At 43.9% G+C, this 27,469-nt stretch overlaps 1 protein-coding gene across 1 annotated transcript in view; it reads left to right on the forward strand.

Annotated features, from left to right (window-relative positions):
• CCDC149 (coiled-coil domain containing 149) overlaps window positions 1-27,469 on the forward strand; it is a 92,172-nt gene that overhangs the window by 52,019 nt on the left and 12,684 nt on the right. The window contains exons 5-11 of the mRNA XM_014548903.1: window positions 9,709-9,825; window positions 10,638-10,810; window positions 11,860-11,932; window positions 13,595-13,679; window positions 16,325-16,469; window positions 23,972-24,048; window positions 25,308-25,340. Of these exons, the coding sequence (XP_014404389.1) occupies window positions 9,709-9,825; window positions 10,638-10,810; window positions 11,860-11,932; window positions 13,595-13,679; window positions 16,325-16,469; window positions 23,972-24,048; window positions 25,308-25,340 (703 nt within the window). The remainder of the gene's footprint in view (window positions 1-9,708; window positions 9,826-10,637; window positions 10,811-11,859; window positions 11,933-13,594; window positions 13,680-16,324; window positions 16,470-23,971; window positions 24,049-25,307; window positions 25,341-27,469) is intronic.

A 27,469-nucleotide genomic window follows, 5' to 3' on the forward strand; every position in this document is an offset into this window, starting at 1 on the left:
TAAATGGATAATTCCAGAAATAAAAAATTAATATATTTTAAATTGAATGCGGTTCTGAGTATCGGGGTGAAATCTCCAGCCATCCCACTCCATCCTGCAGGGACATGAATCATCCCTTTGTCCAGTGTCTCCACATCACATACACTCCCCGCCCATCAGGCACTTAGTAGTCATCTCGGCTATCAGATCCTGATGTCACGGTGCTTGTGCTTAAGTCACCTGTAGTTGACTTACTAATGGCCTCAAGTGACAAGAGTATGATGCTAGCAATTTGGATATGTCAAAGAGAAGTTGTACACTGCTTCCTTTAAGTGGAAAGGTCTGTGTGTATAGGAAAAACCATGGTACATGTAGAGTTTGGTACTATCCGAAGTTTCGGGCATCCCCCAGCAGTCTTGGAACGTATGCCCCTCAGAGAAGGGTCACTGCTGCACGACGAACCATGTCAGAAGGTGCTAAGTAAGTGCTAAGTCAGTGGTTCTCAACCTTCTGGTCCTTTAAATACAGTTCCTCATGTTGTGACCCAACCATAATATTATTTTCGTTGCTACTTCATAACTGTAATGTTGCTACTGTTATGAATCGTAATGTAAATATCTGATATGCAGGATGGTCTTAGGCGACCCCTGTGAAAGGGTCGTTTGACGGCCAAAGGGGTCTCGACCCACAGGTTGAGAACCGCTGTGCTAAGTAAAACACAGACTGTGTAGCGTGCAGCCTGGCGGAACCGGGGCACTGTTTATATTGGGAAGGAATATCTATCTAATCACATGCAGCTCTGAAGGAACCATGGTGGGAGGTGGTCAAATAACCCGGGGAAGAGGTGAGGAGATCCTGTAGGCGGAGCTTGGGGTGGTAGAGGCCCAGCTTGGGGCCAGTGAGACTTTTGTGAGGATGAAACAGCAGAAGTTATACAAAGCACAGAACACACTCCACAGTGGGGGCACTGTGCAGTATTGTTGTTGTTGTGGAGGGAGGCAGCATAGCAGAAACTCTAGAACCCTAGAAGGCCAGGGTTCCATGCCTGGCCCTGCCATTGGTGAGGTCCGATGTGGGCAAGTTACTCTGTCTGTGGGTCTCAGTTTCTCGCCTGAAATTGAGGATAGTATCAGCACCTCGTAGGGTGCTTGTTGGACTTACATGGGTTAACATGTGTAAGCACCCAGGACAGGGCCTGGCAGGTAGTTTTGTGCGTGTGTTTGCTCTGAGTGTTGAGACTGAAACCTTGGGTGAGGGCTCCTCCTGAGCTGAGCAGGTCCTGGGTGAGGAGACCTGGCTTCAGAGCCCCCAGGGGGTTCTCAGCGATAGAGAGGGGAGGACAGTGTCTGCCTCCTGGAGTTGTGGGAAGCATCAAATGAGAGGTCCCTAATTTAAGGAGCACTTGAGGCCCCTGGGAGAGCCAGACACTGCTCTGAGTGCCGAGCTATTTCAGCACAGATGACAGGCAAGGCTCCTGCTGGGGGGCAGCTGACAGTGGGGAGCGCACACGCAGGTGAAGGCGGTCATGTCTGTGAGTACGATGAAGACAGCGGGGTAGGGCGGTGAAAGGAAGAGTACCTTGCAGGTAAAGAGCTTCTGTGATGGTGTCCAAGGAAGACGTGTTCGAGGAGGTGGCATTTAATCTTAGACCTGAAGGAGACAAAAGGATGGGCTCTGGGCACACATGTGGGCAGGCTAATCCAAGGGCAGGGAAGTGCAAAGGCCCCGAGGCAAGCAGGAGCCTGGTGTATTTGAGGCACAGGGTGGCTGAAGAACAGAAAAAGGGAGCGTTAGCCATGGGGTTGGAGGTGGGCTGGGAGCAGCTCATTAGCCTCCGAAGGGCAGAGGCATTCATTCCGGTGCAGTGAAAAGCCACTGAAAGCATCATGTGAAGGAAACTTCTAGCATGTTGTTTGGCCCAAATTGGGTGCTCATTAGCTGGGCAACATCGATATACACTAATGAATGTGTGCACGGTGATCTCCAGAGCCCTGGAGAGAGAAAGTGAAAACTGCTGGGTCTGTGTTGTTCTTTTGTGTGTGTATTTGTGTTTTTTTGTTTGTTTGTTTGTCTTTTAAGTGACAAATGCTTCTGTTTAAAGCTAGAACTGGACTAGAAATTTGGTCTCTGGTATACACAACAGAGTTGCCCATGTGGGACCTTTTAAGCTCTTGTGTTCAGTTTTATCGAGGGTCTCTCAGAAGTCAGGGCAGCGGGAGAGGGTGTGGAGAAAAGCAACAGGAAAAGTAAAGCTAGTCAGGGCCTTGTTAACACATTTCGTACCACTCAGGAGTTTTCTCATGTTTTCACGCGCCATCTGTTAAGGACCGCTCACGAGTGTTCTCGTTTTTCACGCCCATGGAAAAAGGAGCGAATCTAGATACTTATGTAAATTTTGTTTGGTCCCTCTTCATAGAGGAAAATGTTTTACACAGTACCATACGTTAAAAAAGTACTAGGAGCTTTAATTGTTTAATTGTTTTTGTAAATAAAAATGTTATAATTATTGAAAACAACACCTAAAGTGCATTATGATGATTTAAATAACGTGCAGTTTGCCCAAAAACGTGCGGTCCCTGGCGTATGTCTTAGAGATTTCTATGCGGTACTCAATGTGTTAATTAAGCTGCCTGGCACAGCACTCTGCCCGACGAATGTTTAGTAAGTGCCTTTCGGTGCTGACCTCTTCCTAGGTGAGCTGTTTGCATCCGTGTACAGGATTGGGGGTGAGGAAGGGCTAGCATCTGCATCCTTCAACAGTTCTCTCATCTGACCCTCCCAGTGACCCTGGCAAATAGACACTTTATACGAACTGTAACCAGACAAACTGTGACTGGGGATTTCACTTGCAAAGCTCTACACCAACAATACAGTCAAGTCAACAGCGAGAGTTACATCAACATTGGTCCTTGCCTTATAGCAGCGATTTTCAACCTTTTTCTTCTTGTGGCACGCGTAAACTAATCACTAAAATTCTGTGGCACAGCAAAAAAAAAAAAAAAAAAAAAAAAAAAATTTTTTGCTGATCTGACCCCAAAAATAGGTATAATTTTGATTCATTCACGACGGGCAGCTATTATTGTGTTGGCTGTTGTCATTTTTTTATTTGACAACCGAAGGGAAAGGAGGTCACTGCCCCTGACTACATAGTTAGGTGCTGCATGTTGTAAATATTCTTACAACACACTGGTTGAAAATCACTGACTTATATCTTCATACTGAGAAGACGGAGGCCCCAGAGTTGGAGTTGTGCGGTATACAGGCTGGGCAGCCATTCATAGCTGCGCTCTCTACAGGGTCGCTTTAGCCTTAGTATAGACTGAATGTGCCCCCATGAGAGTAATCTGTTGATGCCTAATCCCAGTGTGATGGCATTGCAGGTGGGGAGATTAGATCATGATGGCAGGGCTCTTACCCCTGGGATTAGTGCTCATAAAAGAGACCCCAGTGAGCACTTTTGCTCCCTCGGCCACGTGAGCAAACAGCCACCCATGAACCAGGAAGCAGGCTCTCACCAGACACTAAGTCGGGAGCCCCTTGATGTTGGAGGTCCCAGCCTCCAGAACTGTGTGAAATGTGTGTCTGTGTTTGTTAGCCCCCCAGTCTCTGATATTCTGTTATAGCCGCCGGAATGGACTAAGATAATTCCCATTTTTTTTAAAAAGTCCCCTGGGGCCCAGTGAGGTTTGATGGCTCCTGAGAAGGTGACTAGGTCAGCAGAAGCAGGATCTGAGCGCAGATAGCACCTGGAGAGCAGTGCCTGCTCCTGCCCCTGGCTGCCCCTCACTGTCTAGGGGGGGAGATGGATTCAGGCAGGTGACAGGAGGGGAGAGAGTGGTGAAGGCTGCGAGGGATGAAGCCTGAGAAGAGATCAGGGAAGGAGGGGGTCATTCCGAGCCAGGGGCCTTGAGGAGGACCCGAGTTTGAGTGGGGAGTTGGACTCAATGGGCAGGTGGGGGATGGGCACCTAAGAGCCATTCGGCCCCTTCATTTCAAGTCCCTTCAGCCACATCCCAGCTGCAGCTGCGCCTCATCCATAAGCTGACGACTCACACCCATAATTCATTCATAAACGTTTATTTCCATCTAAGTCACCAAATGAATGCATCCGCTGATGGCAGTGCGCGCACGCCTAGGGCACTGAGCCACGTCCAGGGCTGGCGCTGGGAGGCGGGCTGAGCAGCTCTGACCCTATGTTTGTGGGAATTAAGCACCCAGAGCAGTTGCTTCCTGGCCTTTTCCAAGAGGGGAAATCATCATCGCCTGCGGTCTACAGATAAGGCTGGTGTGGAGGCTCTGCTTTCTCCAGCTGGGGGCCTTTGTGGGGAAACTTACGTGGAGAGTGACAATGGCCATCATCCCGATGATAGTCATAATAGCAGCTCACATTATGGAGCACTTTTTCCGTTCCAGGGGCTGTGCTAAGTATCGCAGAGAAATCCCATCTTCTCTCATGTACCTAATCAGGTTCTGAAGTCAGCATGTGAGAGGCAGGAACTTGTGCTAGTCAAAATTCCCCTGATGGACCTTTAAATTTTCCGTAAAGTTCAGGGCACATGGCCATGTGTAGAGCTGAACAGTGGTATTCTGTATAAATATGAACAGTATGATTTTGCCCGCCTCTCCGTCGGGGACACTGAAAGCTGGGGAGGGTAAAGTCACCCAATTTTTAAAACTTTTATTTCTCTCTCAGTCTTTCTTCTCTATCTCTCTCTTACTCCTCTTCCCCCTCACCCCATCTTTTTTTGCCAAACACATATATTTGAATTCCCTAAGTTAAATGTGTATTTAATAACAGTAAAAAGCTATACTATTGGTGTCATATTTTTACAGTGAAGGATGCTAAGGCTCAGAGACATCAAGGCACATGTTTGAGGTGGCACAGCTCACAGACTGTGGGGCCAGGAGGTGAACCCCGAGGCAGGGGGACTCCAGGGCCTCTGAGCTGTCAGCTGGGAAAGCAGACCTCTTCCTGGGCCCTGCCAGTCCTGCTGCGTGGCCTCCGTGGGCCCCTTCGGCTGATTGCACTTGAGTGTCAAATCCAACTAATGATCCAGCTATCACCAACTTGGGCCTCACTTTAAAAATAAGTGTTTCAACCAGTCTAGCCCTGAGGTTTAATAGCCGATGTGGTATGCACATTAAACACCAAATGATTGTTAACATATTTATTGAAGCTTAACAGGCATCCAGTATATAAAGGATGACTCTCTTATATGGCTGTCAGACCTGAGTAAACATGTTTAATAATTAATTGGCATTAAGCAAACATAATTGTGTGATTCTAAATTAAGTGCTCAGTGAAGCGGATTGTGAATGGAAAACCACCATGGTGTTTTATTACTTAAAGTTCAGGCCGCCAGTCTGGCTTTTCATATATCAAGAAAAGAGCCCCACTTTCCAAGTCATGTCACAGGCCTCCTGCTGCCTCAGACCACAAAAGGCAGAAGCCTACCTGTCCCTACGCCCTTTGATTTGAGAAAGCTTTTTTTATTTGGTTAGCTATTTTTCTTTCTGTATAGCCACTTGGGGTTCTGCAAGTCCTGAGCCAAGCGACTGTGTAACGTGAAAGAGTTCTCACAGATCAGCTTTCAGTTGATTAACCTTTGCTGCTATAAACTCCACCCCCCATACCCACCAGGCCCAATACAGTTGATTCTCATTATTTGTCATAGTTGTATTCTCTACAGTTGTTGCAAACGCTAAACTAACACATAGTGAGCTATTGCTCCTAGGGAAAATATAGGATTAGGTTTGTCAACCCTAAGAAAGAAGATACCTACCAAAAAGGGCTCCTGTGGCTAACTGGGCTCAAATTTCAAAGCAGAACCTAGTAGCCATTTGTAAATAGGGGACTCTCACACAAGCCACACTTTATTTAACAAAAAGCCTGCATTAAACTGCCCAAACTGCTTGCCTCCACTGTGTTCCTGCCATCGGAGCCAGCCCTTATAAAGAAGTTCCTGGAATCCTGTTTTGACCAATAGAACTGAGGCATTTCCTGTCCAGTCGGAGCTGTATCTCCATTAGCATCTTCACTGACCAATCAGAGTGTGCCTTTTAAACCAATCAAACTTCAAGGATTTGGAGTCCTCATTTGCATAAGGACAGACCAATTGGGGCCAGGATTGGAGACTTCTGTCTATATAAGTCAGCTCCCCTCTGGCTCAGGGAGAGAGAGCACTTTCTCACAGCCCGGTTGTATCACAGTTGAGCTCTTTGCACTGAATAAAGTTTCCTTCTTCACCACACCCCAAATTAGGGATTCCTGTTCGTCGAATTGGTGCCAACATTGCTTGACAGGTTTCTGTGAGCCTCTGGTCACAACATTTTTGTCAATGGATCAATACATAATCTTGATTTATGTGTGTTTTGTTTCTGTTTAAAGTCACATTTATTTAATGCATATTGTTGATTCATCAACATTGAACTCACAACCAATAGCACATAATTTACTCTTGAATGAAGCTTAGCTAACACACGTTATTTTCTCTGTGAGACACATCACAGCCTTCTTGTGCTTAGGAACATTAGATAGCACTTCAGCATTATGCATGGGGGCCATTTTAAACAGGGGGGAAAAAGACAGAAAAATACGGCACTAAATAGACCACAGAAAGGACACTTGTGTAGAGAGCTAAGCAAGGGCAGAGCATTGCCTCTTTCAACCTCAGCTGGGAGCCAGGCTGATAGACAACGCACATTTTTTGCAACTCTGCACTTGTTCACCCATGCCCATGCAGGATTTAGAAATGCCATGGGTGTTGATTCTGAAGTTACAAATAAATTTGGGCAAATTTGAAAATACAGAATCCTTGACTAATGTGGCTCGACTGTGATCAGATTCCATCAAGCACAGCTGTCTGTGTATAGACTCTGCCAGGTCTTCTCTAAGCTGTTCTGCTGCCTGAAACATTGCCTGCCCAACCCCAATGATGCTTTAGCACAGTGGTTCTCAACCTTCTGGCCCTTTAAATACAGTTCCTCATGTTGTGGTGACCCCCAAACATAAAATTATTTTCGTTGCTACTTCATAACTGTAATTTTGCTACTGTTATGAATCGTAATGTTAAATATCTGATATGCAGGATGGTCTTAGGCGACCTCTGTGAAAGGTTTGTTCTACCGCCAAAGGGGTCGCGACCCACAGGTTGAGAACCGCTGCTTTAGCACATAGTAGGTGCACAATAAATATATGTCCAGTTCAACTGAGTAGTTTTTAAATAAGGAGCCCAAGCTGATGTCATTTGAAAATGCTCTTCACTTTTCTCCAGTCATCATTTCTTTTCCAAGTTTGTTATTATTTCAATCTACTTAATATTCTACTTAGCTTTTTAACTTTCTCTCCCCTGCCCCTAAATCCTTCAGAGACTTGAAAGTAAAGCCATTTCCTCTACTGGCAACTAATCCTTCAAGATTCATTGGAAGGAACAAGGAAAAGTGTGTCCCAAGCAGGCACTGCTGGCGAGTGGGATCTGTGTGACAGGGAAAAACTGTCCCCAGGATCTCATCCATATATGAAGCCCATCCACACACACCCTACAGGGAGGCGGGGGAGTCAGGCTTACAACCTTTTTAGAAGAAGCATCTGGAAGCAGTACTGTAACTTTTAAAAGTCACTGTAATGGCAACCTGCCTGGCACTAATGGGAACATAAGGGATCCTCTGGGACCACTGCATCTTCCTGGTCTCACAGAGTTCCCACTGTGGCCCTACCTGGAGGTTTGGCACTGCCTGTGAAGGTTGGCCCTGCAGTCTGGGGAAGCTATGCATTCTGTGGGGATCCTTGGGAAAATTGCATTTCTGAGGACTGGAATTATATCCCTAGGGATTTACAAACATATGTTATGAAAGTCATGCATAGTTATTTTAAAAGTTAGGAAAATACAAGTGTTAGCAAGGATGTGGAGAAAAGGGAACCCTCATGTACTGTTGGTGGAAATGCAGGCTGGTGTAGCCACTGTGGAAAACAGTATGGAGTTACTTACCTTAAAAAATAAAAAAATGGAACTGCCTTATAACCCAGTAATTACACTTCTGGGAATGTATCCGAAGAAACCCAAAACACTGATTTGAAAGAATATATGCATTTTACAATAGCCAAGCTATGGAAGCAACCCAAGTATCCATCAATATATAAGTGAATAAAAAAGCAGTGGTACATATATACAATGGAATATTACTCAGCCATTAAAAAAAGAATGAAATCTTACCATTTGTGACAACATGGATGGACCTAGAGGGTATTATGCTACGTGAAGTAGGTTAGTCAGAGATAGACAAATGCCTATGACTTCACTTATATGTGGAATCTAAAGAACAATATAAGTGAACAAACAATACAGAGTATAGACTGATGGTTGAAAGGGGAGAGGGCTTAGAGGACTGGGTGAAAAAGGTGAGGGTATGAGAAGTATAGATTTGTAGTTAAAACATAGTCTCAGGATGTAAAGTACAGCATAGGGCAGTGATGGCGAACCTATGACACGTGTGTCAGAGGTGACACGCGAACTCATGTTTTTGGTTGATTTTTCTTTGTTAAATGGTATTTAAATATATAAAATAAATATCAAAAATATAAGTCTTTGTTTTACTATGGTTGCAAATGTCAAAAAATTTCTATATGTGACACAGCACCAGAGTTAAGTTAGGGTTTTTCAAAATGCTGACACGCCGAGCTCAAAAGGTTCGCCATCACTGGCATAGGGAATATAGTAAATAATATTGTAACAACTGTATATGGTGCCAGGTTGGCATTGGAAATATGGTGGGGAGGGAACACTTTGTGAAGTATCTGAATATCTAACCACTCACTATGCTGTACACCTGAAACTAAAACAAAATAATATTGAATGTAAACTGTAATTGAAAACATTTTTTAAATTAAAAACAAAATAAAACAAAGAAAAGAGCAGCATACACAGTCTCACCATCACCTAAACATGTTAGTAATTTGATATATTTGGTAATATTTTTCTTTTTTATTTGTCTATCTCAGTATAATTTTAGTCCTGCATATGAAAGTTAGTAATCTGCTTTCCCCCCTCCACTTAACATGGCATTCTAAACATGTCAGTAGGATTACATAGTTCACATCACCCTTATTTAAAACAGCTACAAAGAAGCCCCTTGATTGATTGCATTATAGTTTGCTAACAATTCCACTATTGTTAGAGGCTGTTCTAGTTTGTTTACCCTTTCTATAAATAACACTGCAATCTACTTTTTCTTTTTTCCTAAAGATGGTCCCTGTCTGGGATTATTCTTAGCCCAGATTGTCAGAAGTTAAGTTACTGGATCATTAGGTTGGGACATTTTTAAGGCTCTTGATAATATGGCCTCATTGTTGGGAGTGTGGAAGCATGCTCATCACAGCATGTGCTATCATTTCTTTTAAATTTCTGCTAAGTTTAAAAGAAACCCAGAGTTGGTTTCCTCACCAGGGCTGTGCTACACAGGACTTCCACCTTCAAATGCCCAGGCCTGTGTTTCTATAGCCTTGTACCATGCATACATGTGTATGTGCATGCGTGGACAAAATACAATATATTTCTAAAAACTTATGATATTGGCAAGAAATTTCTTTGTCTTCTGCTTTTCCCCGGCATTTCTTGAAAACCTTTCAAAACTTTCTGCCTGGTGTGCTTGGGTTGGTTTGTTTGTTTGTTTGATCTACTCATTTTAACTCTCTCCCTCTCTTTCTCCCTTTCCTACGAATTGAAAATGCAGCTCTTGAGGATGACAATTGCCAAACAGAGGCTTGGAGATGAAGAAATCGGTGTGCGGCACTTTGCAGCCCATGAGCGCGAAGACCTGGTTCAGCAGCTGGAGAGAGCGAAGGAGCAGGTATTACAAACATCCGTTCATAGCAGGAGGTGGATTTGCACAGCTGGACACAACACAGAGAAGAGTGGACCGTGTCCCTGTTGCCCAGAGGGTGTGAGGTGCCCGGGATGCGAGTCAGAGGAGGAAGGAGGATGCCAGCCCAGTGCTTTTCCTTCCTGGGTACTCCCCCAGGTCGCCTCTGTGTTTCTGGCTTCCAGCAGGTCTGCTCTGTGACTTTGGATACCATTGTTCTGAGCACAATAAGAAACTCCCCCCCTTACCCAGGATAGACAAGGAGAGAACAAAACGTGACAAACTGGCCTTAATTTGCAAGTTTCCGCTCAAATGCTGAGCAGTGCTTTTTAGGCAAAATCTCAACGGGTACAGAGTCCTAGTTAGGGAACAGCTAAGAGAGCCCAGACTTGCTTTCCTTCTCTTGCTAATTGGTTTTGAAGAGCAGAACACGATTTCTGGGCCTAGAGCGGCTTGAAAAAGCCTGTGTTTGTAAGACACTGGCTGCTGTTCCCAGCGTCGGGATTTGGCCTCTCCGAGCCTCTGATTTCAGGGCACGCTGCCCGTTGGTAAGGGATCGGTTCTGTTTCTCCAAGCCGGAGCACCCCTCCCACCTTAGACAGAGGAAGTGTCTGGCAGGACGCCGGCCCCTTCCTTTTAGCTTTGATCGTATTCCAGTGAGTGGCTCTTACGGTTTTACAGCGTGCGGGCCGTCTTATGCGCTCTCTAAAAATCAGTCAGCCTTGCAGAAAGCTCCATCGCTGGCCATAAAGCCGGTGCCTGAAGAACATCTTGAGGAAGGGCGCTTCCTTTGGTTTCAGATTGAGTCTCTGGAGCATGACCTGCAGGCCTCTGTGGATGAGCTTCAGGACGTGAAGGAGGAGCGGTCTTCCTACCAGGACAAGGTGGAGAGGCTCAACCAGGAGCTAAACCACATCCTGGGCGGCCATGAGAACCGCATCATTGACGTGGACGCCCTGTGCATGGAGAACAGGCAAGTGGCCGGGCCGGGCCTGCCAGCAGGTAGAATGCTGGCTCACCACCGGCCTGCGGGCTAGGAGTTATTTGCAGCCCTATTCACATTTGAGAGAATTGCCTTACAATGGAAGGAACATCACAATCTCCCCTGCATTTATCTATTTCCTACAAATTTATCAGAGTGACAGTCTCTTCCTTAAGTCTGTGTAGTCATCATAAATTTTTCCTTAAGCTACTCCTGATATATTTGTTGCATATTTCAATATGCTTCTTTTAGTTAATTTGCTACCTTAAGAAAATTAACATTTTGCCATTTCTCATATTTAAATAATATTTTGGGTATTTGCATGCATGGTTATTTAGCCATTTCTCAATCTTCTCCCAACCCAAATGTTTAAATTTTTTAAAATCATTATATATAATTTAAATATATGTGTATGTTTACACACACACACGCACACACACACACACACACACAATAATATTAATGTCACAGATTAATAGTAAATGTCAGAAAGAAGCACCACACACCTGCATGCCCACGTGTGCCCCTTCCTCTACCCCCCACCCCACCCAATTGGGCGAGAGGGCAGGGAGCCAGTGAAAGCTGCCTGTTATTGCTATCAAGGAGAGAGAAAAGAATGAGAAAATAAATTGAGAAATTCCCTGAGCTGCTTCTTTTCCCCGAGGCAAATTTCAGTGTGTGTATGTGTCTAACTCAATGTTATGTCTGGTGTTGCTTCTTCCCGCCTGCCTTCCCAGTGGAATCATCTTAATGAGAATTATGTGAAAAGCGTGTGGCTATCCCTTAGGGGATCTTTGCACGGGGCTCTTCTGAAGCGGGGTTTCTGTGATTTGGGCATATTTGACCTTGATCGCAGCCACTTAAGCAGAGGTCGCACAGACACACTTTTCTCCGCTCCCCTCGGTGGTGACAGGCATTGTATGTAAAAGATGGCTCTTGAGGCAGGCGCTTTTTTCCTCCTCTCCTATGTGAATGTATTTGTTTTGTTTTGTTTTGTTTTGTTGCCCCCAAACACTTTCTAGTTGTATTTGTTTTTCCAGGTACCTTCAAGAGAGACTAAAGCAACTTCATGAAGAGGTCAACCTCTTGAAATCCAACATTGCCAAATACAAGGTAGCAGAACCATGGCGATGGCATTGGTGATTCCATTGCACATCTAAATGCCATCCTATTTCATTGTCTTTTATGTGCCAAAGATATCTTAGTGCCTGCCTGCCCTCCCAGAGAGAGGCCCATAAGAGCTTTCACCGAGGTAACTGATGAGAATTAAACCCGAGACAACAAAACAGCTTTTGCAAGAGTTCCTTCGTTGCTGTTACCAGGACGGGGCACACGGAGACCCCAGAATCCAGACACGGCCCCTTGACAGCCTCGGTCGGTCCATACGACCTCAGGCTTCTTACCTGGCTTTTCTAGAAACTGTTCTGTCACCAGATGCTATTGGTCTCATCATCGTCCCTAAGAAAATGGTTTCCGAGCGACGGAGAAACAAAGATTAGGAAGTCACAATCCAGACCACAGTGTTCACGTCACCCTGAAAGGACAGGGTGTCTAAGTTCTCCCTGCTGTTATTTTGTCTCATTCCAGCACCATTAGTTTGATAATATCTATTTCTGCAGATGTTGCTTGTAAGTGTTATAATTAGAGAAATCTCCTGGGTTTCTCTGCTTTGAAAATAGATTGATTTCCCTTGCTGAGGGGGAAGTTTTACAGCAGTCTAGATGCTTGGGGGAGAGAGCCTTCTCATTTTCCTGGCTTTTGACGTGGGCTTTTTTCTCAGAAATCTCCATGCTGTTCCTCTTTTCCGTTCTGTGGGGGCCACACGTTAGTTTATACCCATCTATATATACACATGCAGCCAAAGAAGAATGCAGCTTTAAAGATGTATAATTAATACATAACTTTAAAATATGCACGAATGCATTCAAGAACATGTATTCTGCTCTTCTATGTGCCAAGCACTGGCTGTATAGTACATATCAATTTTTTTATTAATGGAATTCTTTAGGTATAATTTGGTTCCTTGTTCTTTTTTTAAACATATTTTTATTGATTTCAGAGAGGAAGGGAGAGGGAGAGAGAGAGAGAAACATCAGTGATGTGAGAGAATCATTGATCAGCTGCATCCTGCATGCCTCCCACCGGGGATCCAACCCACAACCTGGGCATGTGCCCTGACCCGGGGAATTGAACCATGACCTCCTGGTTCATAGGTTGATGCTCAACCACTGATCCACACTAGCTGGGCAGTACATATCCATTTCAATGTAAGAGTCTCTTCTCGGAATGACATTTAGGTGGCACCTGTGCACTTCCCTTTCTGTGTCCACGGCAGGTATCACTAATTGGCCGTGGCTCTTTTTCCAGTCCAACCACGGAATCCTTCCAAATACCACCGACTTCTGGGCCTCGGCACATGAAAGTGAACCTGTTCTCCACCTCCTGTCTGTTTGGAAGGGTTTTCATAACCAGTGGCTTCACACATGAGGCTGAGATTTGATCATTTAACAAATATGCATTGAGTGCCTTTTCTCTTTGGGAGAGGGAAATTGCTGTCATTCTGCCAGGCACCCACTTTTTAAAAACTTCTTTCCCGGGACCATAAAACCCCAACCCTTTGGCAGGGACTCGGAGCTTGAACAAGTGGGCCAGCCTCGGGGGTTTGCCAAGGGTTCTTGGGAGCTGAACTGGGAGGATGCGACTAAACGTAACGAGGTATTTTTCCATGATTGGCTTTTCTGACAGGTTTTTCTTTTTCTCCCAATCCTGCTGTAGAATGCTCTCGAGAGACGGAAGAACACAAAAGGCCAGGGCAGATCTAGCAGCAGTGCTCTGACGGGCGTCCTCTCTGCAAAGCAAGGTAGGGCTTGTTCTCAGGGGGAACCCCTCGGACCCCAGAATGCTAGAGCTGTCAATCACATCTCGTTTTGTAGACCGGGAACCGAGCTGACCCTTGGAAACTTCCGCCTGCATCAGAATTCCCTGGCGGGCTCCTTAGAACACAGATTACTGGGTTCCTGATTTAGTAGGCCTGGGGTGGGCCCTGGGGATCGGCATTTCTGAAAAGTCCCCAGGTGAGGCTGATGCTTGGTTGGGGGGCCCTGCTTTAGGAACCTCCGCCTTAGAGGTTTTCCTAATAACTGGCCCTCATCTGTGTCCTTTCCCCGGCCCTGTGCTCTTCTTTCCTTCTCTGATCACCAGCGTAGCATCTCCGAGTACATGTTGCAGCCTCATCGAATTTCCCTTTTTCCTGGACTCTTTGAAAAGAAGTCTCGGAGCTGCTGGAATCATTTTATCATGGAGCATATGCCTTTTTCAAGGAAGCTTGTATTGGTTGCAATTTTGTTTCTCCTCCCTGTCAATTCCCATGAAAAATAATGGTCTTCCGGGAATCATCCAGGGGGACAAATAGCAGAGAGCTTGCTTCTGACGCTTACGATCTGGGAACTCAGTTTTAATCGTAAGCCTCGGGTTGAACATGTGCGATTGGCCCACATTCGGGTCATTGGCAGTGCAGATGGCAACAATCAGATGGCAGTCTTAATCAGAGCGAGGGTGGCGTGGAAAAAAAAATGCTGACTCTCCAGCTTAACTAACACCCAAGGCACTTTTCCAAGCAACTTTTTTCTTTATTCTACTAGAAAAGGACACCCTAGATTTTTTTTTTATAAATTTTTTTTAAAAATATATTTTTATTTCAGAGAGGAAGGGAGAGGGAGAGAGAGATAGAAACATCAATGATGAGAGAGAATCATTGATTGGCTGCCTCCTGCATGCCCCCTACTGGGGACCGAGCCTGCAACCTGGGCATGTGCCCTTGACCGGAATCGAACCTGGGATCCTTCAGTTTGCAGGCCTACGCTCTATCCACTGAGCCAAACCAGCTAGGACTAGATTTTTTTTTTTAAAGAAAACTACAATACTCTATAGAAATGTGGAGTAGCCTGTCTACATTTAGCTTTGGATACTCTTGATGCATAGCATCTTTGAGTGCTGAGACCAGTCTTACCACTGCCGTGGGGCATGCCAGCCACACTCAAACACCACCGCCGAGCAGCAAATCTGGGCAACCTTTGCTAATAAGTGTTGGGCAACCTATTACGAGATGCCTTAAACTGGTAACTAGAGACCTATGCAGACGTTTTGCTTCAAGAAAGTTCTTCCTACATTAGTTATAATAAAAAACATTGGAAACAACATTTATTTATTGTAGATCTGTATATGAACTACGAAGCAGCTCTTACGTTTTATTTAAGGAGATACTCAGGATGAGACATCAAGTTAAGTGAAAAGAGCAGAGCTTTTTTCCCATTTTTGAAGAAAAATGTATGAATTAGTATAGCTATGTATAGGTATGTAGGAAAGGTGTCCAAAAACATATAGTGAACCCATGGACACAGACAATGGGATGGTGAAGGTTTGGGGGTAGGGGGAGGATGGGAATGGGCTGGAAGAGGTTAATGAGGGGAAAAGGAGGACTAATGTGATCCTTTCAACAATGAAGATTAGAGGGTGGGAGTAAGGGGGAGAGATCAACCAAAGGATTTGTATGCATGCATATAAGCCTAACCAATAGACACAGACAACAGGGGGGTGAGGGCATGGGTGGGGGTTTTGGGAGGCAATGGGAGGATAAGAACACATATGTAATACCTTAATCAATAAAGAAACTTAAAAAAACAATGAAGATTAAAAAACAACAACAATAGTCATTAATTTAATAAATCATATTAATTTAATTAATTAAGTTAACATGGAGCCTCTTAACAAATAATCATGCTAATCTTGTTTTGTATTTGGTTTTCAGTTGGCTAAAATAATTAAACTACGCTAATATGTGAAAAACACACACACAAAAAAACATAAAGTGATTTATACTTTCCTTTTTCTGTCTGGTGGGAGTACAAGTGGTCATTGACTTTTTGTGTAAACCCTTAGTCTATCTACCCATTCCAAAAATGTGCATATACAGAATGTATTTTGTAGTTTAAATAGTCTCCCACATTATCTTGCTACTAAAGGCGCACACCCTGGGAAACTCTGACGTACAGGAAGGCGGTCAGGACTAGAGTCATTGTCATTAGCGCGGCTGCGTGACCTTCAGCCAATATTTTTAATCCATCTGCACTTTGCTTTCCTGTCCGTGAAATGAGGATAAACGCTGCTTTCCAGGTGGATTTTTTATTGTTGTTCATTTTAAGTCTCAAATGAGTTAGTCAATAGGAACGTATCTTTGAAATTATAAAATACTGGACAAGTTCAACAGATTGTTCTCCTTTTAAACGTTGTTGATAAAAATCCATGAGGACTTCCGCCTTCCTGTTTAACCCACACATTGAATTTCATTCTGTTGTACTTTTGACCCTTGAAGTGGACTCTTCAATGCAACCCCGCAGCAGTTAGAGGCTGGGCCCCTGTCAGTGTCCAGGAAGAGCTGACATTGGTCTGCATTCCAGGGTTCCAGATGAACTTGAGTCTGAGTTGTCACTGTTCTGTCTCACCTAGTCCAGGATCTGCTATCGGAGGATCACGGGTGCAGTCTGCCGGCGACTCCGCAGTCCATTTCTGATCTGAAATCTCTGGCGACAGCCCTTTTGGAGACGATCCACGAGAAAAACATGGTCATCCAACACCAGAGGCAGACCAACAAGTAGGTGGCTGGGCCTTTCGTGAAGGGGTGGGGGGATGGACAGGAGAGATGTGGGGTGATGGCGACTGGTGGGACCACATGTCTTAAGGGAAGCGGGTGAGAACCCTTCAATCTGGAAGGAAACTCCTTAAACTAGAACTATGCTTCTCCTGAGGTCAAGCAAGCAAATAATACTGGCCACTGCTTATTGAATGCTTACCTGACCCACCCCCTGAGCAATGCATATTAAATGGTGATTTTGATAGTACACTCGCCAGGGTAATGCAGCCTACCTGTCCGCCAGGTCTCCTTTAGGGGAGGTACCTCCTGGGTGCCATTTTACCCTTGAGGGGCTTTGAATGACAGGAACAGCCAAGCATCCTCCCAAAGGCAGATGTGGCTACAAGGGAAGCTCTCGTTACCCTTCAGGATCAGCCAAAAATATAGCAAAAAAGGGCGACAATTAAAACAGAATGTCTTATTTGGTTATTATAAACATACTGACTGTGTTGGGCAAAATCAAGCAAGTTGAAGTAGCCATTAGAGACGACAGAAGCAAAACAGAAAGTGTTCAGAGAATTGGTGAATAAACAATAAATTAAAGCAACAAACACTGCAAACCCCGCCCCGTGGTTGTCAGCACTCCGTGCTCAGGAGAGCCTTGCATGGGGTCTGCCGCTCCTGTCTCCATGTTGAAATTCTTAATTATTGTTCAGCAAGGGGGCTCCCCGTTTTCATTTTGCACTGGGCCCTGCTGGACCTGCTTACAAGACCTACACCCAGAACCCAAATGAAGGGGTGGAAGAAGAGAGCAGCAACGAAGGGCTGGGCTTCCAGCAAGAAGGGGAGAGATGGGGGAGTCGGGCCCTGGAAAGTGATTGAGAGTATTGTAGAAACAAAACAGGAAAAAGAGGAGATGGAAGGGAAGGGAAGATCGCGCAGGAGATTAAGATATATATAAAAGAAGGCAGAGACCAGTGGAGGGAGTCTGGGCAATCTCAAAGAAATGACAAGGGTAATTTATTGACAGAAGTCATTTCAAAGATTCTTTTTAAAGAAATCTTAACCAATGAATGAAACAGCCAGAGGCTGAAATGCAGCTACTTCTAAGGGGAGGGAGAAGGAATGGGAATCTCCTCGAACAGGCACGAGTTCTCTTTTCTCAGGCAGAGCCCTGCAGTGTTCCACATTGCTGTTGACCTGACACCCCCGCCTCTCTGACAGGTTGATTTCCTAATGCGTCCCTATGGATTCCCAATGGGTTGCCACCTCTTTTCAGAAAGACTGACATTTGCATTTTCATAGGTTTATTTTTGCTTTAATGCATCTTTTCATTTTTAACTTTAATATTTTGAACCATTTCGTGGTTCACACGTAAAAGGTTAAACAGCCCGGCCACTGTTGCCCAGTGGTTGAACATTGAACCAGGAGGTCATGGTTCGATTCTCAGTCAGGGCACATACCTAGGTTGTAGGCTTGATCCCCAGTAGGGGGCGTGCAGGAGGCAGCCCATCAATGATTCTCTCTCATCATTGATGTTTCTGTCTCTTCCTCTTCCTTCCTCTCATGAAATCAATAAAAATATATATTTTTTAAAAAGAATAAAAGGTTAAACAACAATATACAGCAGGTCCTTGAATAACATTGGTTCATTCAGTGTTATTTTGGTATCATGTTGCTGTGTTGAAAAGGCACGTAACTCTTGTTTATATCAATCAGCCTATGGTAAAACTGGTTTTCTTATACATCATTTTGCTTAAAGTCAAAGAACCTATTGAGGACGTTAAGTTAGGACTTACTGAATCTCCAAACTACTGTTGTCTCTTAGCCACCCAGTTTCCCTTCCTGGAAGAAACCACCATTCCTCATTTCTTAGGGATCCTTCCCAAACATGCATATATATGCAAGTGCAGAATATATTTATATAGATATACAAAAATGCTCATGTATATTTGTATAGGTATTCTCTCTCTCTCTCTTTTTTTTTATAAATAGTAGCTAACATACATATTTTTTAAGGTTTTTCACTGTTCTGCACTTCGCCCATAACAATAGATCTTGAAGATTGCTTCACATCAGTACATAGAGTACCTAATGTGCCATTTTTAATACTAAGAAGGTCTTAAGTTTCATGCTTTTGATAAATGTTTTATTTGGGAGCATGTAAAAAAGAACTAAACAACAAATGGAGTGTGGGCTAAGAATAGAATGTGAATTTTGTCTGCTTGCTGTTATTCCCCATGATTTAGGGTTTTGTAACTAAAATAACAAGATAGCTTTGTTTTGGGGGAGCATCGTACGTAGGAATAAAGATACCCTGTGCCGGAAGTGTCTTCCCTACTGACTGGCGGTTACCGCCCACCCCTTGAGAAAGTGCAATGGGAGCCATCTTAAAGAATTGATGACAAAAACAGGACTTTACATTTTGAGAGGACGTTCAGTTACTAGGCATTTTGCTTGAGGTATTTGTTGCCAAAGAGTTGGCAGTTGTCTGATTATTGCTAAAGAAGAGATGAGGTTCACTTGTCTTATAGACAGATGGCAAAGCATGAATAGAAGAGGCAGATGTTAAAGTACCGTTTCATGGAACTCCACCTTTAGTTCTCCAGGCCTTCTCAACAATCCATCACTTTGCCAGTGTGGGGTGGTGGGATGGTGGTGGTGGTGAATTTATGAAGACACACTGGCCTTTCGCTACCCTTCCTGCTGTGCCTAAAACTGTTCACTGCTCTTCCCCTTCCCTGACCAATGGTAAATAGCTTAGACATTCAGGATCTTAGTAGCAGCATGAGCTATCATGGTTCAGAGCAAAGATTGAAAAGAAGGTCACATGGGTGGAGGTGGGGGGCAGGGTTATCTCCAGGTCTGTGGAGAGCCACAGCCCCTTGCTGCTGCTTCAGGTCCCGACTTTCCCCAAGGACCCTCACTCAGGGATTTCTGTTCCCTGTGTTGTCCAGAAAGCAAGGCTAGAGGCACAGTGGTGGCCAGTTCTTGAGTTAGTTCCATCTTTGGAGATCCCCTCTGATGTTGTTATTATCAAAAACTGCTACTGAAAATCCAGTGTCCTGACATCTTGAGGATTTTCCTAGACTATTAGGTGGACATATGCAGAAATCTCCCCTATCTTAAAACAAACTGTAGCTAATTACAAATTTTGTTTAAAATCTCCCCTATCCTACAAAAATAAAAAATCCTCTCTCCAGCCTGTTTAGCCTCAAGCTACTGCCCTGGCTGTCGCCTATCCCTTGCTCAACTACTTGGAGAGTCCTCTATAGTCACAGCCTCAATGTTTTCATAGTCTTTTGTCTCAAGCCTGTCACTTGGATTCTGGATTTCATTGCCTCCACTGAAACATCTCTCTCAAGGGTCGGGCACAGCTTCCAAGTGACCTCCTCTAAACTTTCCTTTAGAAGTATGACCACTTCTAGAATAAGGCAACACTCATCACACCTTCACACCTGGAACTCTCTTCCCTTGGCTTCCAAGGCCCCACATTGCCCTAGCTGTCCTCCTCCATCTCCAGTGTGCTTCTCTGGTCCTTTCTTGCCTTACACAGGAGGTAGTCAAGTCCCCTGTTCTTCTGAATTCTCCCATGCTGTTGGTGAGCAGATCCACTCCCCCAGGCTACACTCTCATTTCTGCACTCCCATATCTTTCCTCTCTCCCATATGTCCAGATGGAGATGCTGTAGATGCCTCACACTCCTCACCTGCCTCCTGCTTGTTGCCTCATTCCTTTAGCTTCCCTGTATCCCCATTGACTTGTTTCAGGCCACCATTGTCGCCGACCTGGACAATGACTTTCTAACTGGTTTCTTCCAGTCCCTTCTCAACTCTGCATCAAGAATACTTTTCCTAAACCTCATTATGCTACTTCTATGCTTAATACCCTTCAACATCTCCCCAGTGTATAAGTCTTAACATTGTCAATATGGCAACAAGATAATTAAATCTTGGTCCCTACAAGCCTCTCTGGATTCATCTTTCATTCACTCTTCAGTTCTGCTGCTCAGTTCTACTGAAGGACTTGTGTATTTCCAGGCCCCTTCGCTTAACAGCTGTGTCACCCTGGGCACATTAGTTGACCTCCCTGGGTCTCAGTTCCCACATCTACAAAATTAGGATGGTAAGAGCTGCCTTATTGGTTGTGGCAAGGGATTGAGATAATTACTGTGTAGTGCTTAGAGTAATATCTGGTACAGAACACGTGATTGATAAATATCAACTGTTATTAACGCTTTCCACTGGCACTGCGCGTGCCTGCACACATCTGTGTGTCTGTCTCCCACCAGGCTTTTAGTCCCTCAAATACAAGGACGGGGTCTGCTTCTCTGCATTATCCCCTACAGCCTCAGTGATCGTTTGTTGATTTGGTCAAACGGAATTGAATGGACCCTGCTCTTACTTCCACCATCTCCATCTATAAATACAGCCAGCTGTTAAGACCCAAATAGCCCTTTTCTCTTCCTGGGCCGCACATGCCATTCAGTAGACCACCTGCCATATTCTTTCAGTGTCAAGCCAATCAGGAGGTCCCTCTTTGTCATTTGAAGCATCTTGGGTTATATTTGGCAAGTCAGCTGTGGTTACATCCATATTTCAATATAAACAGTTTTAATGAGAATTTGCTCCAGACACAAGAAAGCTTATTTCCCGTTGCCATTACTGGGTATTGGTTAACAGTATGCACTTCGGAGGCAAACTGAAGCTTAGGTTTGTGAACCTGGAGGACTAAGAAGAGCTGCTGGTGGCTAACTAGGCTCAAATTTTTTTTTAAAGGAGTCTAGTAGCCATTTTTGCACAGGGGCCTCCCACAAAAGCTGTACTTTGGGGAGAAGCCTCTGCATTAAAATGCCTGCCTCTGCACTGAACTGTCTTTCTGCCTGCACTGTGTTCCTGCCATCTGAGCCAGCCCTTACAAAGGAGTTCCTGGAGTCCCATTTCAAGGGACTGAGGCTTTCCCCAGCCAATCAGAGCAGCTCTATTCTGACCACTCAGGACAGTGCCTTTGGACCAATCAAACTAAGGATTGATTTGGCATCCTCATTTGCATGGCAACCAACTAATCAGGGACCAGGGGCGGGGACTTCTGTCTATATAAATCAGCTCTGGATTAGGGAGCATACTTTTCAGGGAAGACTAAAGAATCCCATTTCTACGATTGGAGCAGAGCTGCAGAGCTGAAGAGGGTCCAGGACCTGGGGCAGCCTCAGAGCCCTGCTACATTGCCATTGAGCTGTTTGCACTAAATAAAGTTTCCTTCTTCACTGCACCCCAAATCGGGGGTTCCTCTTGGCTTTGGAATTGGTGCCAATGACAATGGGTTGACAGGTTCAAATCCAGACTCATCACCAGCTGAGTCCTGCATATGGTGTTGGTCAAGTTAACTAACTTCCATGCCTCTGTTTCCTAATGGGAGGAGTGGAGTATGGTGGGTAAGAGCACTGAGTGTTGTGAAAAGACAGGTTTTTGAGATGAACTCTGCATCCTTAGGCAAGTTGGTTAACCTCACTGTTCCTTAGGGTCCACATGTGTAAAAGAAGGATTAAAAAAACAATGTGCACTCCAGGGCTTTTGTCAGGTCTGATGAGATAATGCAAATCTGGTAGGTGTTCAGCATGGACCCCAATTCATGTCCAGGACTCGGGAAAGGTTAGTTTTGCTGTTTGTGTTAACAGTATTGCAGTTGCTATTGCTATTGATACTGTTTCTACTACCACAACTCCCGCTGGGTCCATTTTACTGCCTGCAGCCCTGCATCAGATGCCAGTACCAGGCCCAAAAAGCAGTCACCCCTGACAAACTTAGGATGTAGATGGTTGTGGACACCAGCAAGTTCACCTCACTCCGTTTCTGGGAGACATGGCTATTATCTGGGAACATCAGAAAGAATACAGCCAAATGTCTCCCCACCACGCCTTCCAACATTGCCCTGACGGCCTCCCTCGGTGTCCAGGGAAGAGTTAAGCCTTATTGTTTGTTTCCAAGAGGCAGCCACATACAGATGATCTGATCTCGTTAAGAAACGGGCGTCAACTTGAACACGGCTGAGATTGCATCTCAAACCCATCAGCTGGTGAAAAGGCAGCTTGGATCAGAGGCCTGAGCAAAATATTGAAAATGAGATTACGGAGAATAGTGTTTATTGAAGGGTCAGAGTCATGAAAGCAGAATAAACCCAACAATTGGAGTGAAAATTGAAAGTAATTGATCAAGACTATGCAGAATTTAAGACTTAAGGAAAAGAGGCAAAGAAAAGCTCTAAGTACCCAGATGAAGAAAACCACACATAGTAATATCAAAGACTTTTTCATGAACTCAGAGGGAATATTAATTAAGATGCTGTAAGTCAATTCAGATAAAATAAGGATGAATTCAAAGCCATATATATGTGCAGATATATACATATTCATGTCTCTGTGTATATGTGGGTGTGTGCAGCTATCTCTGGAATATAAAGAGCTGGGAGAACAATTCTGCTGTTCTGAATTCTCCTGTTGAAAAGAACCGAAACTTTGCTATTAAGGGATATTTCCACATCATTTTAGCACAGCAGTGCCAAGAAAATTCTCCAATAAAGACTTTTTTCAATTTCCAGACCAATGGGGAGTGATTGAAGTTTTAGATGACTACCAAATTATTTCCCAACATATTTAATTTTGTGTAAAGGAGGGGAACTATATGCCCACATTTATGTCTTTCCGTGCATATACACAAAGTTTGACTTCTGGGTAAGTAGTGTAGTCTTTTCAAATACTCATTCCAGAACTCAGATATCAATGAGTCAGAATGGTCACCTTGGAAAGCAATATCATTATTCTAGTGATTTTTGCAATCACTGAGAGCTCTTTAGAAATGTCTATATTTTTAAATTCTCTCCATTGATAATTACAAGCCATGAGAAAAGAAAAGCATTTATTTAATCAAGTACATTTTTGAGCATCTTCCAGGCATTATGCTGGATAGCAAGCAAGAACTGGACATCAGTGCAACATAGGTTAGTTCTAAGAGGGCAGATAATATTATGTTATTGACTCAAAGCAACATTACCAAGTATATTCATGCATGGTATTTGTTAGACTTAATTGTTTCCAAAACTCAGATCTACCTTCAAAGAGTCAAGGTGTGATACTACTAAGGGTATTCAAAATGCATAGTCATTTTTAGCAATGAGCAATTCCTACATAGAAATTCTGTAAGATGTTTGGGCAATGGCGGAATAATTGTTTAGCTTCTCAGAGGAACTACCTTTTTGGGAGAGGAGTCACTTCAATGGCAACATTTTAGTATTTTAAAAACTTATGCACTTTATTTTTATATGTGTTTCCAATAGAGTGTGCGTGTGTGTGCGTGCATGTGTGTGTGTGTGTGTGTGTGTGTGTGTGTTCCATTTTTAGCATGTATCAAATCTCAAAACATTTTCTCTTAGTGTACTAGTGGGTTTCCCAAGTAGCCTGCTCACAGGCTTGAGAGCTGATGAGATTCTTACTAATCTGTCTGCTGTAATATTCTCCCCTTTTCCAGAATCCTAGGGAATCGGGTGGCTGAACTGGAGAAAAAATTAAGAACTCTGGAAGTTTCTGGTTTGTGGAGTCTCCCAGGTAAGCAGAACTTCATAAAACTTGTTTTTCTTTTTCTTTTCTTTTTTTTAAAAAGGAAGTGCTCTCATAATTTGCAAAGAAGATTCTACCTTTCCAATGTCCTTTTATTCTATGATAATTGCTGAAAAATCTACAAGTGCTTTAAACTTAGAAACCATCATTTTGGAGGAAAATCAGTCAAGTGCAGTACATATGCAGGTTCTCATCTACATAACTATGAAGTTTTGCTGACATAAATTCTGAAACGGTCACTCCACGTAGCTATATGTTTTTTGTAAACTTTGTGAATATAGTAAATTGCTTCATTTTTGTCACCATAGGTGTCTTATAAAGATTTGTTCAATTTATTCATCAACCCTAAAAGTGAAAATAAGAAAAAACAAATATTCTCACCCTCATGCACTTACCAACCTCCTTCTCCTCTCTTCAACATCCCATTTTTAACGTAGCTTGAAGATCAAAATTTCCTGTGGAGATTTTTTTTCACAGTTGTACACAGTATCAATTAGCTGTATTTATTTTGCTTGTTGTGGTAAAATAACCCATTCATAGACCCCAGTCAGCTATTCCCCCTTTTCCTTTACACGTTCCAGAAACTTGTCCTTATCATTTTCTGTGCCTCCTTTGCCCCTAGAAGCAACGTTGTACATATATTTTTAGTTACTTAACCTTTCTACACAAGCTAGTCTCCTCTACCCTTGATTCGTATCTGTTGCTTCCCTATAACGTCCAGGGAATGAACATTGCCACAGGGATATGAACAACAACACGTTTGTTAATGTAAATCTGAATCGCTGCCTTAGGTTGCCTGGAAGTGTGTTTCATAAATTGGAATTTTGAGCAGCGATTCCTTGAACTTGATGTCAAAAGACCTAACAAAACTAATTAGTGGCGAGTGCCATCCTGGGGATTTGAATGATCCATTTTGCACAAGAACCTTTTGATGCGGTTAAAACCTTATCTTCTTTGAAGGCCTTTCTTTCATTGCATTGAATTTCAACACAGTCGGGCACATTTATCGTTTATTTGTGCAGTCAGATTGCTATTTCTGTGCTTGTACTGAAGTTTGGATTTCCCACCCCCTCTCCAAATGACTTAGTGAAATTTCACAATGTTTTATTTCTACAACGTATGTAAAAAGCTGGGAGTTGAATAACAATGAATGCTGAGAATTTTCTCTTTCTGGTGATGTTTGGTCTAGGTTCGAATGGCTATTGTGCAATAACAATTGTTTCTTTCCTTCCTTTTGCTGCCTAAAGGCCTGAGCTACAACGTTTCAGTAGGATTTGGGAGTATGTTCTATTCGACATTTTTGTGTTTGTGGCTAATATCATTAGTGCATAAGTATCCGCCCCGCATGTAAATAAATAGAAATGCATTCTCTATGTATCCTTGCACTTCCCTGATTAGAACAGTCAATTGAAATGGAGAATTTAATTAGCACAGAGCAAATATTAAATGGTGAAATTAGCTTTGAGGAACCCGGCTGAATGGATTTTATGCCATGGCCATGTTTGTTCTCATCGCTGGCCTCTGCATAGATACAAAGTGGGAGGGCAGAAAAAAAGTGGCTATTTCCCAGTGGAATAGCTTGCCCTGGCACAGTGATGAAGGATGTTACAGGAAGCAGTGCCTTATGATCATTCTCGAAGCTGTGTGAGAGTAAGGGGTGGGCCTCTTCCAGCATAAATCAGACCAGGCCCTCTGCCTATTCATTGTTTTACAGCTCCAATTATGGAGCAAGAAGCAGTGTGTTCTTTCCCCCTCCTCTTCCTCCTCCTCCTGGTCGTCCTCTTCTTTTATCTACTTTTTCATCCTTCCTCTTCCTTCTCCTCTTCTTCCTCTTCCTCTTTCTTTCCCCAAGTGGGAGCCAAATCATGATGTTTCAGCCAGATGGAGGGAACTGAGTCTCAATGGTTTCAGAGAGTTGCTCACTCTCTCTTATTCACCATCATCTTGAAACCATCAGGGTTTCCTCCAGGAAATCAGCCCTTCAACCTGTTGATACCTTTTTGGGCATCACTTTGTGAATTTAGTTCTGTACCAGCCATTTCAGAGATGCCCCTCACCCGCTCCAAGAACCCACAGTCCCATTAAGGATGCAAGAGGAATGTACATCAAGAAGTGAGAGGAAAGAGGGAAATGGCACATAATTAAGTGCTGAAGGATAAAGATGTTGGTGTGTGAGGTGTCATTGAATACTAGCCCTGGAAGGACAGTGGAGAGCAAAACGTTCAAGGATGGCAAATACATGGTGTATATTACACCACACCCATTCCCATGGTAGTGGCAGACATTGCTAACCAATCGCATTGCTCTTCTTTGATGATTTCACATGTGGCCCTCAGAACAGCCTCCCACTGCTGGCTTTCCAGGAAGCCACCTCCTGGTCAGAGTTGACATGTGAGAGAAAACATTTACCCTTTCCTGAGCTAGTCTGATCCCCTCACTTTAGGTAAGGAAGGTTTCTTAAGGAAACCCAGGAAGTTAGATGATACCTGAGGCCACAGTGACTGGTGTTAGAACCCAGGTGTTCAGCTCATCATTTCATGTGCCACCTGTCCTAGGAACTACAATTCAGAGAAAAGACCACAGGGTAGATCAGATGAGGAATGGTTCACAAAGCAAGCTGGATTGGAGAAGGGAAAGTCAGAAGCCAGAATAGTCTCTTCTGAGACACTAAAGGCCAGCAGTGAAGGAGCCAACCACTGGTGGCTATAAGGCAGAATTACTGCAGGGCATGGAGCATGCTGTGATGTTACTTTGACTCTCTCCTCCCTCCTTTCCCACTCTTTCAGTCAACAGTATGTGGCTCTTAATGTTCTTTGATAGAGTTAGGGCAAACGTGTGATCTTGCCTTGAAGTAGACAAGTCTGACAAATGTCACAGCCAGTGGAGAAATTATCTGGATAGCAAAGCATATCCCACACTGTTTATCCCATCTCTGAGAGGTGGAAAAGGTATGGGGCTATTGTGAGAAAGCCAGAGGGTGGGTTGGCCATATTGACCACAACTCTCAGGAAGGAATGACTGCCCGCCCTCCCCACCGCCTCCCTGTCAGCCTCATTCTCCCAGCCCTGTGCTGGCCTCTGCATGGAGAATGGTGCCTGGGGAGCTCAGAAAGGAGATGCCCTGTGTGTGTTCATACTCAAAGAGACACGATAAGCCAGAACAAATATGGCAAGAATGGAGCCTGGCTCTTGGAGCTTTTCATTTTAATTCTCTCTTCTCCACATTAAGCATCAGCCTAAGGAGGAAAATGTGCACTTTGAAAGTTCTTGGTCACCACAGAAATACAAATGATTGTTAAACAATACTATGGACAACTCTACTCCAACAAATTAGACAATCTGGAGGAAATGGACATATTCCTAGAAAAATACAACATTCCAAAACTCAATCAGGAAGAATCTAAAAGTCT

Source organism: Myotis brandtii, unplaced genomic scaffold (assembly GCF_000412655.1).
Source record: "Myotis brandtii unplaced genomic scaffold, ASM41265v1 scaffold525, whole genome shotgun sequence".
Taxonomy (NCBI): domain Eukaryota; kingdom Metazoa; phylum Chordata; class Mammalia; order Chiroptera; family Vespertilionidae; genus Myotis; species Myotis brandtii.